A 17,871-nucleotide genomic window follows, 5' to 3' on the forward strand; every position below is an offset into this window, starting at 1 on the left:
GGTGTTGTAAGACTTCGTACTGTGTTCACCCCAGTCCAACGCCGGCATCTCCACATCTGTAAAAGTTGGTAAGGGTTAATGTGGACATGCCGAATTTCCTTAGTTTCCTGAGGAAGTATAGGCGCTGTTGTGCTTTCTTGGTGGTAGCATCGACGTGGGTGGACCAGGACAGATTTTGAGATGTGCACCCCTAGGAATTTGAAACTGCTAACCATCTCCACCTCAAATTAAGGGGAAGTAGATTTAGGACTGAGTTTAGGAGGAACTTCTTCACCCAAAGGGTTGTGAATCTATGGAATTCCTTGCCCAGTGAAGCAGTTGAGTCTACAAAAAGATCAGCCATCATCTCATTGAATGGCGGAGCAGGCTCGAGGGGCCAGGTGGCCGACTCCTGCTCCTAGTTCTGTTCTTCTGTGTGGTGAGAATTGAGAAATCCATTCAGGTTGTTTTGGGGTGGGTCTGTCACTTGGGGCCAGAGTTTGGTGTGTCTGGGATTTGTGTTGACAAGGACTGTGTACTGACTGAGAACATCACAGAGCAAGATGCTGTTACCACCCCCGGGCTAGCACAGGGTCACTTTCAGCCCCACTTGACCCAGAGTCACAACACAATTGAAATAAATAAATAAATAATTCTTAGAAAAACGCCCAAAGCCTTTGGCCTTTGGCTGCCCAGTAATTACAGTCACCAGGTTCACTTTATTGGTGAAGATACCCAGGAGGAAGTATCATTTGGAGGAAGAGTCAATTACACGGGATCAGGGGTGAGCTGGCAAGGTGGATACAGAACTGGCTAGGCCATAGAAGGCAGAGAGTAGCAATGGAGGGATGCTTTTCTAATTGGAGGGCTGTGACCAGTGGTGTTCCACAGGGATCAGTGCTGGGACCTTTGCTCTTTGTAGTATATATAAATGATTTGGAGGAAAATGTAACTGGTCTGATTAGTAAGTTTGCAGACGACACAAAGGTTAGTGGAATTGCGGATAGCGATGAGGACTGTCGGAGGATACAGCAGGATTTAGATTGTCTGGAGACTTGGGCGGAGAGATGGCAGATGGAGTTTAATCCGGACAAATGTGAGGTAATGCATTTTGGAAGGTCTAATGCAGGCAGGGAATATACAGTGAATGGTAGAACCCTCAAGAGTATTGAAAGTCAAAGAGATCTAGGAGTACAGGTCCACAGGTCATTGAAAGGGGCAACACAGGTGGAGAAGGTAGTCAAGAAGGCATACGGCATGCTTGCCTTCATTGGCCGGGGCATTGAGTATAAGAATTGGCAAGTCATGTTGCAGATGTATAGAACCTTAGTTAGGCCACACTTGGAGTATAGTGTTCAATTCTGGTCGCCACACTACCAGAAGGATGTGGAGGCTTTAGAGAGGGTGCAGAAGAGATTTACCAGAATGTTGCCTGGTATGGAGGGCATAAGCTACGAGGAGCGGTTGAATAAATTTGGTTTGTTCTCACTGGAACGAAGGAGGTTGAGGGGAGACCTGATAGAGGTATACAAAATTATGAGGGGCATAGACAGAGTGGATAGTCAGAGGCTTTTCCCCAGGGTAGAGGGGTCAATTACTAGGAGACATAGGTTATATGGTGAGAGGGGCAAGGTTTAGAGTAGATGTACGAGGCAAGTTTTTTACGCAGAGGGTAGTGGGTGCCTGGAACTCGCTACCGGAGGAGGTAGTGGAAGCAGGGACGATAGGGACATTTAAGGGGCATCTTGACAAATATATGAATAGGATGGGAATAGAAGGATGCGGACCCAGGAAGTGTAGAAGATTGTAGTTTAGTCGGGCAGCATGGTCGGCACGGGCTTGGAGGGCCGAAGGGCCTGTTCCTGTGCTGTACATTTCTTTGTTCTTTGTTCTTTGTACTCGGGGGCATAGGTTTAAGGTGAGAGAGGCAAGGTTTAGAGTAGATGTACGAGGCAAGTTTTTTACGCAGAGGGTAGTGGGTGCCTGGAACTCGCTACCGGAGGAGGTAGTGGAAGCAGGGACGATAGTGACGTTTAAGGGGCATCTTGACAAATACATGAATAGGATGGGAATAGAGGGATACGGACCCAGGAAGTGTAGAAGGTTTTAGTTTAGACGGGCAGCATGGTTGGCGCGGGCTTGGAGGGCCGAAGGGCCTGTTCCTGTGCTGTACATTTCTTTGTTTTTTGTTCTTTATTAATAACAAGAACATAGAACATAGAAAATACAGCACAGAACAGGCCCTTCGGCCCACGATGTTGTGCCGAACCTTTGTCCTAGATTAATCATAGATTATCATTGAATTTACAGTGCAGAAGGAGGCCATTCGGCCCCCTGAGACTGCACCGGCTCTTGGAAAGAGCACCCTACCCAAACTCAACACCTCCACCCAACACCAAGGGCAATTTTGGACACGAAGGGCAATTTATCATTGGCCAATCCACCTACCCTGCACATCTTTGGACTGTGGGAGGAAACCGCAGCACCCGGAGGAAACCCACGCAGACACGGGGAGGACGTGCAGACTCCTCACAGACAGTGACACAAGCCGGAATCGAACCTGGGACCCTGGAGCTGTGAAGCAATTGTGCTATCCACAATGCTACCGTGCTGCCCTTAAGAACAAATAAATTCCATGCCCCCACTACTCCCTGGGTAAAGAACCTACCTCTGATATCCCTCCTATATCTTCCACCTTTCACCTTAAATTTATGTCCCCTTGTAATGGTGTGTTCCACCCGGGGAAAAAGTCTCTGACTGTCTACTCTATCTATTCCCCGATCATCTTATAAACCTCTATCAAGTCGCCCCTCAACCTTCTCTGTTCTAATGAGAAAAGACCTAGAGGATTGGGAAGCCTTTGAAAGCGAGCAGAGGGAGAAGATGAAGTATGAGTGCAAGCTAGCTAGTAATATAAAGGAAGATAGGAAGAGATTTTTTCAATATATGAAAGGTAAGAGAGAGGCAAAAATAGACATTGGACCACTGGAAAATGTGGCTGGAGAAGTAATAATAGGAAACAAAGAAATGGCAGAGGAACTGAATAGTTACTTTGCATCAGTCTTCACGGTGGAAGACACCAGTGGGATGCCAGAGCTCCAGGAGAACCAGGGGGCAGAGGTGAGTGCAGTGACCATTACTAAGGAGAAGGTTCTGGGGAAACTGAAAGGTCTGAAGGTGGATAAGTCGCCTGGATCAGATGGACAACACCCCAGGGTTCTGAAAGAGATAGCTGAGGAGATTGTGGAGGCATTGGTGATGATCTTTCAGGAATCACTGGAGGCAGGAAGGGTCCCAGAGGACTGGAAAGTGGCTAATGGAACACTGCTGTTTAAGAAGGGAGGGAGGCTGAAGACGGGAAATTATCGGCCGGTTAGCCTGACTTCGGTCATTTGTAAGATTTTAGAGGCTGTTATTAAAGATGAGATCGCGGAGTGCTTGGAAGTGCATGGTAAAATAGGACTGAGTCAGCACGGCTTCGTCAAAGGGAGGTCTGACAAATCTGTTAGAGTTCTAGAGTTCTAGAGTTTTGTGAAGGGGAGGTCGTGTCTCACTAACTTGATAGAGTTTTTCGAGGAGGTCACTAAGATGATTGATGCAGGTAGGGCAGTGGATGTTGTCTACATGGACTTCAGTAAGGCCTTTGACAAGGTCCCTCATGGTAGACTAGTACAAAAGGTGAAGTCACACGGGATCAGGGGTGAGCTGGCAAGGTGGATACAGAACTGGCTAGGCCATAGAAGGCAGAGAGTAGCAATGGAGGGATGCTTTTCTAATTGGAGGGCTGTGACCAGTGGTGTTCCACAGGGATCAGTGCTGGGACCTTTGCTGTTTGTAGTATATATAAATGATTTGGAGGAAAATGTAACTGGTCTGATTAGTAAGTTTGCAGACGACACAAAGGTTGGTGGAATTGCGGATAGCGATGAGGACTGTCTGAGGATACAGCAGGATTTAGATTGTCTGGAGACTTGGGCGGAGAGATGGCAGATGGAGTTTAATCCGGACAAATGTGAGGTAATGCATTTTGGAAGGGCTAATGCAGGTAGGGAATATACAGTGAATGGTAGAACCCTCAAGAGTATTGAAAGTCAAAGAGATCTAGGAGTACAGGTCCACAGGTCATTGAAAGGGGCAACACAGGTGGAGAAGGTAGTCAAGAAGGCATACGGCATGCTTGCCTTCATTGGACGGGGCATTGAGTATAAGAATTGGCAAGTCATGTTGCAGCTGTATAGAACCTTAGTTAGGCCACACTTGGAGTATAGTGTTCAATTCTGGTCGCCACACTACCAGAAGGATGTGGAGGCTTTAGAGAGGGTGCAGAAGAGATTTACCAGAATGTTGCCTGGTATGGAGGGCATAAGCTATGAGGAGCGATTGAATAAACTCGGTTTGTTCTCTCTGGAACGAAGGAGGTTGAGGGGCGACCTGATAGAGGTCTACAAAATTATGAGGGGCATAGACAGAGTGGATAGTCAGAGGCTTTTCCCCAGGGTCGAGGGGTCAATTACTAGGGGGCATAGGTTTAAGGTGAGAGGGGCAAGGTTTAGAGTAGATGTACGAGGCAAGTTTTTTACGCAGAGGGTAGTGGGTGCCTGGAACTCGCTACCGGAGGAGGTAGTGGAAGCAGGGACGATAGGGACATTTAAGGGGCATCTTGACAAATATATGAATAGGATGGGAATAGAAGGATACGGACCCAGGAAGTGTAGAAGATTGTAGTTTAGTCGGGCAGTATGGTCGGCGCGGGCTTGGAGGGCCGAAGGGCCTGTTCCTGTGCTGTACATTTCTTTGTTCTTTGTTCTTTGTTCTTTGAGGAGGTAACAAGGAAGTTAGACAAAGGAGAACCAGTGGATGTGATTTATTTAGATTTCCAGAAGGCCTTTGACAAGATGCCACAGAGGAGATTGTTAAATAAGTTAAGAGCCCATGGTGTTAATGGTAAGATCCTGGCATGGATAGAGGATTGGCAGAAGGCAGAGATAAAGGGGTCTTTTTCAGGATGGCAGCCGGTGACTAGTGGTGTGTCTCAGGGGTCTGTCCTGGAGGAGAAGGGATGAAGAAGGCATTCAGCATGCTAGGTTTTATTGGTCAGAATATTGAATACAGGAGTTGGGACGTCTTGTTGAAGTTGTACAGACATTGGTACGGCCACACTTGGAATACTGTGTGCAGTTCTGGTCACCCTATTACAGGAAGGATATCGTTAAACTAGAAAGAGTTCCGTAAGAAGTCTGACAACACCAGGTTAAAGATCAACAGGTTTGTTTCAAATCACTAGCTTTCGGAGCGCTGCTCCTGCCTCAGGTGAATCTAGTGTTGTAAGACTTCTTACTGTGCCCACCCCAGTCCAACGCCGGCATCTCCACATCATAGAAAGAGTGCAGAAGAGATTTACTAGGATGTTACTGGGACTTAATGGTCTGAGTTATAAGGAGAGGCTGGATAGGCTGGGACTTTTTTCCCTGGAGCGTAGGAAGCTTAGGGGTGATCTTATAGAGGTCTATAAAATAATGAGGGGCATCGATAAGGTAGATTGTCAACATCTTTTCCCAAAGGTAGAGGAGTCTAGAACTAGAGGGCATAGGTTTAAGGTGAGAGGGGAGAGATACAAAAGAGCCCAGAGGGGAAATTCCTTCACACAGAGGGTGGTGAGTGTCTGGAACGAGCTGCCAGAGGCAGTGGGAGAGGCGGGTACAATTTTGTCCTTTAAAAAGCAGTTAGACAGTTACATGGGCAGGCTGGGTATAGATGGATATGGGCCAAGTGCGGGCAAGTGGGACCAGCTTAGTGATAGAAACTGGGCGGCATGGACCAGCCGGGCCGAAGGGCCTGTTTCCATGCTGTAAATGTCTGTGACTCTATGGTACAGATACTAACTTCCTGTTATTATAAATAACATCTCCAATGATGATGCGGCCACCAGCAGTTCATGAACTTTCTGGACAATTGGATTGTTGCAGTGCTCTGATTGGTTGCTGAGGTTTATCTAGTTCAGAAGTACTTTGTTGTGTTGTTCTGAATCAAAGGCCAATTTACTCCTCAGACCTGACCTTCCCTGGACCTTCTCCTGGCCTCTTCCAGTCTATATGGCTATTGTGAGGTTTGTTCCTTGGTTAAGTGGTGTAGAGTGCAGCCTGCCTTGGCACTGAATGTCTCTCTGACTCAGTAATGACCATTGTCTCTGAACCTGCTGTTTGTTACACAGGGAACCCCAGCAGAGATTCTGTATAAAGGGACCATCACCAGGGTCATTGCAGAAGACAATCCCAGTCGGAACGAGAGAGTGCGAAAGGAAGGTTCGTCAGAAGGACACGTTATCTATGAAGGGAAAAGTAGCCACGTGCTGTCGTATGATGGTGAGAATCTTTCAAATGCCACATATTCTGACGTGTGCCAGAGTGGGAAAGACAAACTGGACCAACATTCTCCGATTCTAAAATCTATCAAGTGTTGCCTCACATTGTCCATACTTTGCATCACTGTGTGCATCAGTGTGTGTGTTCATCCAGAATCTAGTCACCATTCTTTATGTCGCCAAAGTTGACCCTCAATGATTGCACAGTTAAGTGGAAAATGCTCCCATGACTTTTTCAATCAAAGGAATCCCCTTGAATCCAACAGAAAGGATATCGCTGGACAAGATTTTACTTTTATAAAACCTTTATTGTAACAGACCAATTAAAATCAATTAATTTAAAGATTAATTAACAGGTGAAGGATATTTCAAACAAAAAGGTTAATTTTCCTTCTAATCATCCATGTCAAAAGGGGCCATTCGGCCCATCGTTTCTGCACCGGCCATTAAGCACCTCCTATCCCAATCCTATTTCACAGCATGTGGCCCGTGGCCTTGTCTGTTCTGGTGTTTCAGAGTGCTCATCAAAGTGCTGCTTAAATGTTTTCAGGATTCCAGCCTCTCCCATCCTTCCCGGCAATGGGTTCCAGACTCCCCCACCCCCCCAACATCTGGGTGAAAAAGCTTTCCCTCAAATTCCCTCCCAATCTCCTGCCCCTTACCGTAAATCTATGCCTCCTGGTCATTGACCTCTCGACTAAGGGGAAAGGTTTCTCCTATCTACCCAATCTATATCCCTCATAATTGTGTAGACCCCAGTCAGGTCCCCCCTCAGCCTCCTCTGCTCCAGGGAAAACCTCAGTCTCTCCTGGCAGCTGAAACACTCCAGCCCAGACAACATCCTGGTCAATCTCCTCTGCACCCTCTCCAGTGCAATCACATTGTTACCACCACTTGCATTACTTCCTAAACAAGCGTGGCATCACAAGCAATCTCAATCTCTCTAACTTGGAACCTAATTGTGCCACAATCAGGAAACTAATGAACCATCTTTCACAATATTCTCCCGTTCATTTTGGTCTGAAAAGAGAACATATTGGCCAACACAGGCTGGTTTAGCTCAGTGGGCTGGACGGCTGGTTTGTGATGCAGAGCAAAGCCAGCAGCGTGGGTTCAATCCCCGAACCGGCTGAGGTTATTCATGAAGGTTCCGCCTTCTCAACCTTGCTCCTCGTCTGAGCTCTGGAGACCCTCCGGTTAAACCACCACCAGCCAGCTCTCCCCCTCAAAGAGGCAAGCAGCCTCTGGTCCTCTGGGACTGGGCCTACTTCACCATCACAGGCCCCCCAATCTGGAAGCAAAGCTGGCGAGTAGCTACCTGTTTTAGTGATCTTAGTTGAGGGGCAACTGTTCACCTCGACACAGCAAGAACAACTCATCTGATTCTCAAAGATAATGGGGATGTTTGAAACTAGGCTGAGTGAGGTTTAATAACTCAGTCCCTGCGCCGCATCCTCGGTACGTACAAACATAATTGTTAGCAGCAAGCTTGAGCTTTTATCGCCGTACCATTTCATAACATCATGTTTAATCTGATTGCAGCGACAACTCTACTTTCCTGTCCATTCCTTTGGCTCCCTTGAAAATCAAGAACCAAAATTAGACTTGAACGTGTTCAATGACTCAGACCTCGCCGCTCTGTGGGGTAGAGAAATCCACAGAGTCCCCGCCCTCTGAGAGAAATCATTTCCCCAAACCTCTGTCTTAATTGGCGAGACAGTCTTTCTTTTGTATGTTCATCGTGAGAATCTGCAGTGTGAGGGCTTTGAAAACACTTGACTGAGTAACACCGTCAGGAGTGACCTAATGTGACCTTTGGATTATACCGGACGCTCCAGCGCAGGTCCTCAACTGACCAAGCAGCTGCCAGGACTCAGAAACAGGAAACGTCCCGTGCCGTTGTAATGGACCTTTCAGAGATAGCAGCATGACATCACTGGAAGGGAAGTGTGTCATGTGGTCCCATCTCAGTTTCACTTTGGCTTGTGTCGACCTTTGTTCCCAATTACTGGGTGGGATTTTATGACATGCTTGTCCGGTTCAGACACTCCGGAATCCAAACACTCTGTCCATTGCTTAAACATTTTGAATTCTGATCCTCAGTCAGAGCGTCCCAACCCAAACTGGGGGTTTTAGGGGAGGTTTTGACAATACCCCTTTGACGTTCCTTCTGGTTTTATTCAATGTTTAGCAACTCCCGAAGCTACTTGTGATAATCATAACCTTCTCTGGCCCAATGGTTATGACAGCTCTTTGCTCGACACTCCCTCACTCATTCTCCATCCCGCCTCCACATTGGTCACCCACCTTTCACAACTGAGCTCTCCGTTTATGTGCTGCAATCTCAGCATCAGGAACCCCGGTTACCAGCTCTTTACTACAGCAGAAACTCACTGTGTCGCCCAGGATTCTGTGTGCAGTCACCCTGTGCTGATTTCAGCACTTTCTGATGCTGCAACTCCATTTCAGTCTGAGTGAAATGTCCTGGGCCATGTCCATGCCATGGAGCACGCTCTCGAGCTGCTCACAGACCTGTAGTTAATCTTATGCTGCACTGTTTGTTCGCAGCTGAACACCATGTTGTGTTTCTATACTGATATAAAGAGGCCAATCACTCATAAGGGTGAGCACATTGTGGGTTCATTAATTTAGACTAGGCTCATGGGAACATTTAGACAAAGGTAGGAAGTTAGAAGACAGCAGCAGCAGAGCTGGGTGCGTGTTCTGCTCACAGGCCAAAGTGAAGCTGAGACTGTATCACATGACACACTTCCCTTCCAGTGATGTCATGCTGCTATCTCTTAACAACATATAACAAGAGGAGTCCCCCAATTTCACTTTGGTCTGTGAGTAGAACCCAGAGCTTCTTGAGTGTTGTTGGAGCTGCGCTCATCCAGGCAAGTGGAGAGTTTCCCATCACACCCCTGACTTGTGTCCTAGATGGTGGGCTCTGGATTTTGTACTAATTCATCTTCCAATGAATCAGGTTTCACGCCAGAAAATTCAAGAGGTGATCCAGGAATTTCTGCAGCCCTGAATGAAGCTGCTGGAATGAAACGGAGTTACGAGATGCTGGAAGAGGGCAGCGGATGGGGTTTGACACAGAATTCACTTCCTTCCAGCTATGAGGGTAAGAGAGAGTCAGAAAATCTCTTTCATGTCTACAATTCCAAATCAAACATTCATTAATCGCAGCAAGGCTGCCAGCAGCTGAGAGCAGAAGGATACATCTTCACCCAGTCACTCTCAAATCAATCCATTAAGGATCACGCAGACCATAAACCCTTAAAACCTGATCAGTCAGTTGGACAATGGTTACTGAGATATCTCTTGTTGGGGAAATAAATTATTCAAATGATTAAGGGAATACAGAACTCTTGTCTCAACAGAATCTAGGATACAATAGGGATGGAAACTGTTCAGTTCCAGGTGCAGGAACTGGGTAAAGCTGTGAAACCAAACCCTCTCCCAGGAGAAATTACCCTGGAGGGGACAGAGCACATTCCCCAGAATGACAGCAGAACTAAACTGGTTGGGAAGTCTTTAACAGCGAGCAGAGGACAAATGGAAAAACAATGAGGGGGGAGAAGATGAAGTATGAGTGCAAGCTAGCTAGTAATATAAAAGAAGATAGGAAGAGTTTTTTTCAATATATAAAAGGTAAGAGAGAAGCAAAAATAGACATTGCACCACTGGAAAACGTGGCTGGAGATGTAATAATCGATAACAAAGAAATGGCAGACGAACTGAATTGTTACTTTGTATTAGTCTTCATGGTGGAAGACACCAACGGGATGCCAGAGCTCCAGGAGAACCAGGGGGCAGAGGTGAGTGCAGTGACCATTACTAAGGAGGTGGTTCTGGGGAAACTGAAAGGTCTGAAGGTGGATAAGTCACCTGGACCGGATGGACTACACCCCAGGGTCATAAAAGAGATAGCTGAGGAGATTGTAGAGGCATTGGTGATGATCTTTCAGGACAGTACGAAGTCTTACAACACCAGGTTAAAGTCCAACAGGTTTGTTTCGATGTCACTAGCTTTCGGAGCGCTGCTCCTTCCTCAGGTGATCTTTCAGGAATCACTGGAGGTAGGAAGGGTCCCAGAGGACTGGAAAGTGGCTAATGTAACACCCCTGTTTAAGAAGGGAGGGAGGCAGAAGATGGGAGATTATAGGCCAGTTAGCCTGACTTCGGTCATTGGTAAGATTTTAGAGTCCGTTATTAAAGATGAGATCGCGGAGTACTTGGAAGTGCACGGTAAAATAGGACTGAGTCAGCACGGCTTCGTCAAGGGGAGGTCGTGTCTGACAAATCTGTTAGAGTTCTTTGAGGAGGTAACAAGGAATTTAGACAAAGGAGAACAAGTGGATGTGATTTATTTAGATTTCCAGAAGGCCTTTGACAAGACCATGAGACATAGGAGCAGAATTAGGCCACTCGGCCCATCGAGTCTGCTCCGCCATTCAATCATGGCTGATATTTTCTCATCCCCATTCTCCTGCCTTCTCCCCATAATCCCTGATCCCCTTATTAATCAAGAACCTATCTATCTCTGTCTTAAAGACACTCCGTGATTTGGCCTCCACAGCCTTCTGCGGCAAAGAGTTCCACAGATTCACCACCCTCTGGCTGAAGAAATTCCTCCTCATCTCTGTTTTAAAGGGTCGTCTCTTTAGTCTGAGATTGTGTCCTCTGGTTCCAATTTTTCCGACAAGTGGAAACATCCTCTCCACGTCCACTCTATCCAGGCCTCGCAGTATCCTGTAAGTTTCAATAAGATCACCTCTCATCCTTCTAAACTCCAACAAGTACAGACCCAGATTCCTCAAATGTTCCTCATACGACAAGTTCTTCATTCCAGGGATCATTCTTGTGAATCTCCTCTTGACCCTTTCCAAGACCAGCACATCCTTCCTTAGATACTTGGCCCCAAACTGCTCACAATACTCAAAATGGGGTCTGACCAGAGCATTATACAGCCTCAGAAGTACATCCCTGGTCTTGTATTCTAGCCCTCTTGACATGCATGCGAACATTCTATTTGCCTTCTTAACTGCCAACTGAACCGGCACATTAACCTTAAGAGAATCATGAACAAGGAGTCCCAAGTCCCTTTGTGCTTCTGATTTCCGAAGCATTTCCCCAATTAGAAAATAGTCTATGCCTCCATTCCTCCTTCCAAAGTGCATAACCTCACACTTTTCCACATTGTATTTCATCTGCCACTTCTTTATCCACTCTCCTAGCTGTTCCAAGTCCTTCTGCAGCCCCCTTGTTTCCTCAATACTACCTGTCCCTCGACAGATCTTTGTATCGCCTGCAAACTTAGCGACAGTGCCTTCAGTTCCTTCTTCCAGATCATTAATGTACATTGTAAAAAGTTGTGGTCCCAGCACAGTCCCCTGAGGCAGACCACTAGTCACCGGCTGCCATCCTGAAAAAGACCCCTTTATCCCCACTCTCTGCCTTCTGCCAATCAGCCAATCCTCTATCCATGCCAGGATCTTACCCTGAACACCATGGGCTCTTAACTTATTTAACAGTCTCCTATGCGGCACCTTTTCAAAGGCCTTCTGGAAATCTAAATAAATCACGTCCACTGGTTCTCCTTTCTCTAACTTCCTTGTTACCTCCTCAAAGAACTCTAACAGATTTGTCAGACACGACCTCCCTTTGACGAAGCCGTGCTGACTCAGTCCTATTTTACCATGCACTTCCAAGTACTCCGCGATTTCATCTTTAATAACAGACTCTAAAATCTTACCAATGAGCGAAGTCAGTTAACCAGTCTATAATTTCCTGTCTTCTGCCTCTCTCCCTTCTTAAACAGCGGTGTTACATTAGCCACCTTCCAGTCCTCTGGGACCCTTCCTGACTCCAGTGATTCCTGAAAGATCATCACCAATGCCTCCACAATTTCTTCAGCTATCTCTTTTAGGACCCTGGGGTGTAGTCCATCCGGTCCAGGTGACTTATCCACCTTCAGACCTTTCAGTTTCCCCAGAACCTTCTCCTTAGTAATGGTCACTGCACTCACCTCTGCCCCCTGATTCTCCTGGAGCTCTGGCATCCAACTGGTGTCTTCCACCATGAAGACTGATGCAAAGTAAGTATTCAGTTCCTCTGCCATTTCTTTGTTTCCAATTATTACTTCTCCAGCCACGTTTTCCAGTGGTCCAATGTCTATTTTTGCCTCTCTCTTACCTTTAATATATTGATAAAAACTCTTCCTATCTTCTTTTGTATTACTAGCTAGCTTGCACTCATACTTCATCTTCTCCCACCTTATTGCTTTTTTAGTTGTCCTCTGCTCACTTTTAAAGGCTTCCCAATCCCCTGGCTTCTCACTAATCCTCGCCACATTGTATGCTTTTTCTTTAGCCTTTATGCTGTCCTTGACATCCCTCGTCAGCCATGGATGCCTTGTCCTCCCCTTACCATGTTTCCTCCTCCTTGGGATGAATTTCTGTTGTGCTTCCCGAATAACCCAAAAAAACTCCTGCCATTGCTGTTCCACTGTCTTCCCTGCTAGGCTCCTTTTCCAATCAACTCTGGCCAGCTCCTCCCTCATGTCTTTGTAGTTACCCTTATTTAATTGTAATACCGTTACATCTGATTGCAGCTTCTCCCTCTCAAACTGCAGGGTAAATTGTATCATATTGTGGTCACTACTCCCTTAGGGGTCCTTCACCTTAAGCTCCCTAATCAAGTCTGCCTCATTACACATCACCAAATCCAGAATTGCCTGTTCCCTAGTCGGCTCTGTCACAAGCTGCTCAAAAAACCATCTCTTAAACATTCCACAAATTCCATTTCTTGGGATCCACGACCAACCTGATTTTCCCAGCCCGCCTGCATATTGAAGTCCCCCATGATTATTGTAATATTGCCTTTTTTACATTTCTTTTCTATCTCCTGATTTATTTTCTGCCCCACATCCTGACTACTGCTGGGGGACCCGTACATAACTCCCATCAGGGTCTTTCTACCTTTGCGATTCCTCAACTCTACCAGCAGAGGTTCTATGCCTTCTGATCCTATATCGCTCCTTGCTATCGATTTAACTTCATTCCTTACTGACAATGTAACCCCGCCCTCTTTTCCCATCTGCCTGTCCTTTCGATAGGACACATATCCTTGGATATTTAGATCCCAGCCCTGATCCCCTTGCAGCCACGTCTCTGTGATGCCCACATCGTACCGGCCAATTTCAATGTGCGCAACAAACTCATTGACCTTGTTCCGTATACTGCGCGCAGTTAGGTACAACACCCTCAGTCCTGCATTGACCACGTCCCTTTTCACACTCTCCTCAGTCACTGTACCCTGTACTGTGGCCCTTTTTGATTTTTGACTATGGCTTCTCTGCCTTACACTTTCCCCCTTACTGCCTTTTGTTTCTGTCCCGGTTTTACTTCCCTCCGACTTCCTGCATCGGTTCCCATCCCCCTGCCACATTAGTTTAAACCCTCCCCAACAGCTTTAGCAAACACCCCCCCTAGGACATATAGAACATAGAACAATACAGCGCAGTACAGGCCCTTCGGCCCACGATGTTGCACCGAAACAAAAGCCATCTAACCTACACTATGCCATTATCATCCATATGTTTATCCAATAAACTTTTAAATGCCCTCAATGTTGGCGAGTTCACTACTGTAGCAGGTAGGGCATTCCACGGCCTCACTACTCTTTGCGTAAAGAACCTACCTCTGACCTCTGTCCTATATCTATTACCCCTCAGTTTAAAGTTATGTCCCCTCGTGCCAGCCATATCCATCCGCGGGAGAAGGCTCTCACTGTCCACCCTATCCAACCCCCTGATCATTTTGTATGCCTCTATTAAGTCTCCTCTTAACCTTCTTCTCTCCAACGAAAACAACCTCAAGTCCATCAGCCTTTCCTCATAAGATTTTCCCTCCATACCAGGCAACATCCTGGTAAATCTCCTCTGCACCCGCTCCAAAGCCTCCACGTCCTTCCTATAATGCGGTGACCAGAACTGTACGCAATACTCCAAATGCAGCCGTACCAGAGTTCTGTACAGCTGCAACATGACCTCCCGACTCCGGAACTCAATCCCTCTACCAATAAAGGCCAACACTCCATAGGCCTTCTTCACAACCCTATCAACCTGGATGGCAACTTTCAGGGATCTATGTACATGGACACCTAGATCCCTCTGCTCATCCACACTTTCAAGAACTTTACCATTAGCCCAAATATTCCGCATTCCTGTTATTCCTTCCAAAGTGAATCACCTCACACTTCTCTACATTAAACTCCATTTGCCACCTCTCAGCCCAGCTCTGCAGCTTATCTATACCCCTCTGTAACCTGCTACATCCTTCCACACTATCGACAACACCACCGACTTTAGTATCGTCTGCAAATTTACTCACCCACCCTTCTGCGCCTTCCTCTAGGTCATTGATAAAAATGACAAACAGCAACGGCCTCAGAACAGATCCTTGTGGTACTCCACTTGTGACTGTACTCCATTCTGAACATTTCCCATCAACCACCACCCTCTGTCTTCTTTCAGCTAGCCAATTTCTGATCCCCATCTCTAAATCACCCTCAATCCCCAGCCTCCGTATTTTTTGCAATAGCCTACCGTGGGGAACCTTATCAAACGCTTTGCTGACATCCATATACACCACATCAACTGCTCTACCCTCGTCTACCTGTTCAGTCACCTTCTCAAAGAACTCAATAAGGTTTGTGAGGCATGACCTACCCTTCACAAAGCCATGCTGACTATCCCTGATCATATTATTCCTATCTAGATGATTATACATCTTGTCCCTTATAATCCCCTCCAAGACTTTACCCACTACAGACGTGAGGCTCACCGGTCTATAGTTGCCGGGGTTGTCTCTGCTCCCCTTTTTGAACAAAGGGACCACATTTGCTGTCCTCCAGTCCTCTGGCACTATTCCTGTAGCCAATGATGACATAAAAATCAAAGCCAAAGGTCCAGCAATCTCTTCCCTGGCCTCCCATAGAATCCTAGGATAAATCCCATCAGGTCCCGGGGACTTATCTATTTTCAGCCTGTCCAGAATTGCCAACACCTCTTCCCTACGTACCTCAATGCCATCTATTCTATTAGCCTGGGGCTCAGCATTCTCCTCCACAACATTATCTTTTTCCTGAGTGAATACTGACGAAAAATATTCATTTAGTATCTCGCCTATCTCTTCAGACTCCACACACAATTTCCCATCCCTGTCCTTGACTGGTCCTACTCTTTCCCTAGTCATTCGCTTATTCCTGACATACCTATAGAAAGCTTTTGGGTTTTCCTTGATCCTTCCTGCCAAATACTTCTCATGTCCCCTCCTTGCTCGTCTTAGCTCTCTCTTTAGATCCTTCCTCGCTACCTTGTAACTATCCATCGCCCCAACCGAAACTTCACACTTCATCTTCACATAGGCCTCCTTCTTCCTCTTAACAAGAGATTCCACTTCCTTGGTAAACCACGGTTCCCTCGCTCGACGCCTTCCTCCCTGTCTGACCGGTACATACTTATCAAGAACACGCAGTAGCTGATCCTTGAACAAGCCCCACTTATCCAGTGTGCCCAACACTTGCAGCCTACTTCTCCACCTTATCCCCCCAAGTCACGTCTAATGGCATCATAATTGCCCTTCCCCCAGCTATAACTCTTGCCCTGCGGTGTATACTTATCCCTTTCCATCATTAACGTAAACGTCACCGAATTGTGGTCACTGTCCCCAAAGTGCTCTCCTACCTCCAAATCCAACACCTGGCCTGGTTCATTACCCAAAACCAAATCCAACGTGGCCTCGCCTCTTGTTGGCCTGTCAACATATTGTTTCAGGAAACCCTCCTGCACACACTGTACAAAAAACGACCCATCTATTGTACTCGAACTATATGTTTTCCAGTCAATATTTGGAAAGTTAAAGTCTCCCATAATAACTACCCTGTTACTTTCGCTCATATCCAGAATCATCTTCGCCATCCTTTCCTCTACATCCCTAGAACTATTAGGAGGCCTATAAAAAACTCCCAACAGGGTGACCTCTCCTTTCCTGTTTCTAACTTCAGCCCATACTACCTCGGAAGAAGAGTCCCCATCTAGCATCCTCTCCGCCACCGTAATACTGCTCTTGACTAGCAGCGCCACACCTCCCCCTCTTTTGCCTCCTTCTCTGAGCTTACTAAAACACGTAAACCCCGGAACCTGCAACATCCATTCCTGTCCCTGCTCTATCCATGTTTCCGAAATGGCCACAACATCGAAGTCCCAGGTACCAACCCATGCTGCCAGTTCCCCTACCTTGTTTCGTATACTCCTGGCATTGAAGTGGACACACTTCAAACCACCTACCTGAACACTGGCCCCCTCCTGCGACGTCAAATCTGTGCTCCTGACCTCTATACTCTCATTCTCCCTTACCCTAAAACTACAATCCAGGTTCCCATGCCCCTGCTGCATTAGTTTAAACCCCCCCAAAGAGCACTAACAAATCTCCCCCCCAGGATATTTGTGCCCCTCAGGTTCAGATGTAGACCATCCTGTCTGTAGAGGTCCCACCTTCCCCAGAAAGAGCCCCAGTTATCCAGAAATCTGAATCCCTCCCATTGGATCCAGTCCTGCCCAGGTGCAGACCGTCCGGTTTGTACTGGTCCCACCTCCCCCAGAACCGGTTCCAATGCCCCAGGAATTTGAATCCCTCCCTCTTGCACCATCTCTCGAGCCACTCATTCATCCTATCTATCCTGACATTCCTACTCTGACTAGCTCGTAGCACTGGTACCAATCCTGAGATTACTACCTTTGAGGTCCTACTTTTTAGTTTAACTCCTAACTCCCTGAATTCAGCTTGTAGGACCTCGTCCTGTTTTGTACCTATATCGTTGGTGCCTATGTGCACCACGGCAGCTGGCTGTTCACCCTCCCCCTCCAGAATGTCCTGCAGCCACTCCGAGACATCCTTGACCCTTGCACCAGGGAGGCAACATACCATCCTGGAGTCTCGATTGCGTCCGCAGAACCGCCTGTCTATTCCCCTTACAATTGAGCCCCTATCACTATAGCCCTGCCATTCTTCTTCCTGCCCAGCTGCGCAGCAGAGCCAGCCACGGTGCCATGAACCTGGCTGCTGCTGCCTTCCCCTGGTGAGCCATCTCCCTCAACAGTCTCCAAAGCGGGATATCCGTTTTGCAGGGAGATGACCGCAGGGGACACCTGCACTGCCTTCCTACTCTAGCTCTGTCTTTTGGTCACCCATTTTCTATCTCCCTCAGTAATGTTCACCTGCGGTGTGACTGTCTGCCTTCTGCCTGTCAGCCAATCCTCTATCCATGCCAGGAGCTTACCCTGAACACCATGGGCTCTTAACTTATTTAACAGTCTCCTATGCGGCACCTTGATCTCCCAGTGAGCCAGAGAAGACACAGCATCGCAAATGCTCCAAAGTGAGTCCATCCGCAGTTCCAGAGCCGTCAAGCGGTCTAACAGGAGCTGCAGCTGGACACACTTCTTGCACGTGAAGGAG

At 47.1% G+C, this 17,871-nt stretch overlaps 1 protein-coding gene across 9 annotated transcripts in view; it reads left to right on the forward strand.

The window, feature by feature from the left end:
• ncor2 (nuclear receptor corepressor 2) overlaps positions 1 to 17,871 on the forward strand; it is a 1,088,322-nt gene that overhangs the window by 910,775 nt on the left and 159,676 nt on the right. For all 9 annotated transcript variants that reach the window (XM_072510208.1, XM_072510371.1, XM_072510235.1 and 6 more), the window contains 2 exons: positions 6,191 to 6,341; positions 9,327 to 9,470. In XM_072510208.1, coding sequence (XP_072366309.1) covers positions 6,191 to 6,341; positions 9,327 to 9,470 — 295 coding nt within the window. The remainder of the gene's footprint in view (positions 1 to 6,190; positions 6,342 to 9,326; positions 9,471 to 17,871) is intronic.

Source organism: Scyliorhinus torazame, chromosome 1, assembly GCF_047496885.1.
Source record: "Scyliorhinus torazame isolate Kashiwa2021f chromosome 1, sScyTor2.1, whole genome shotgun sequence".
In the NCBI taxonomy this organism is placed as follows: Eukaryota; Metazoa; Chordata; class Chondrichthyes; order Carcharhiniformes; family Scyliorhinidae; genus Scyliorhinus; species Scyliorhinus torazame.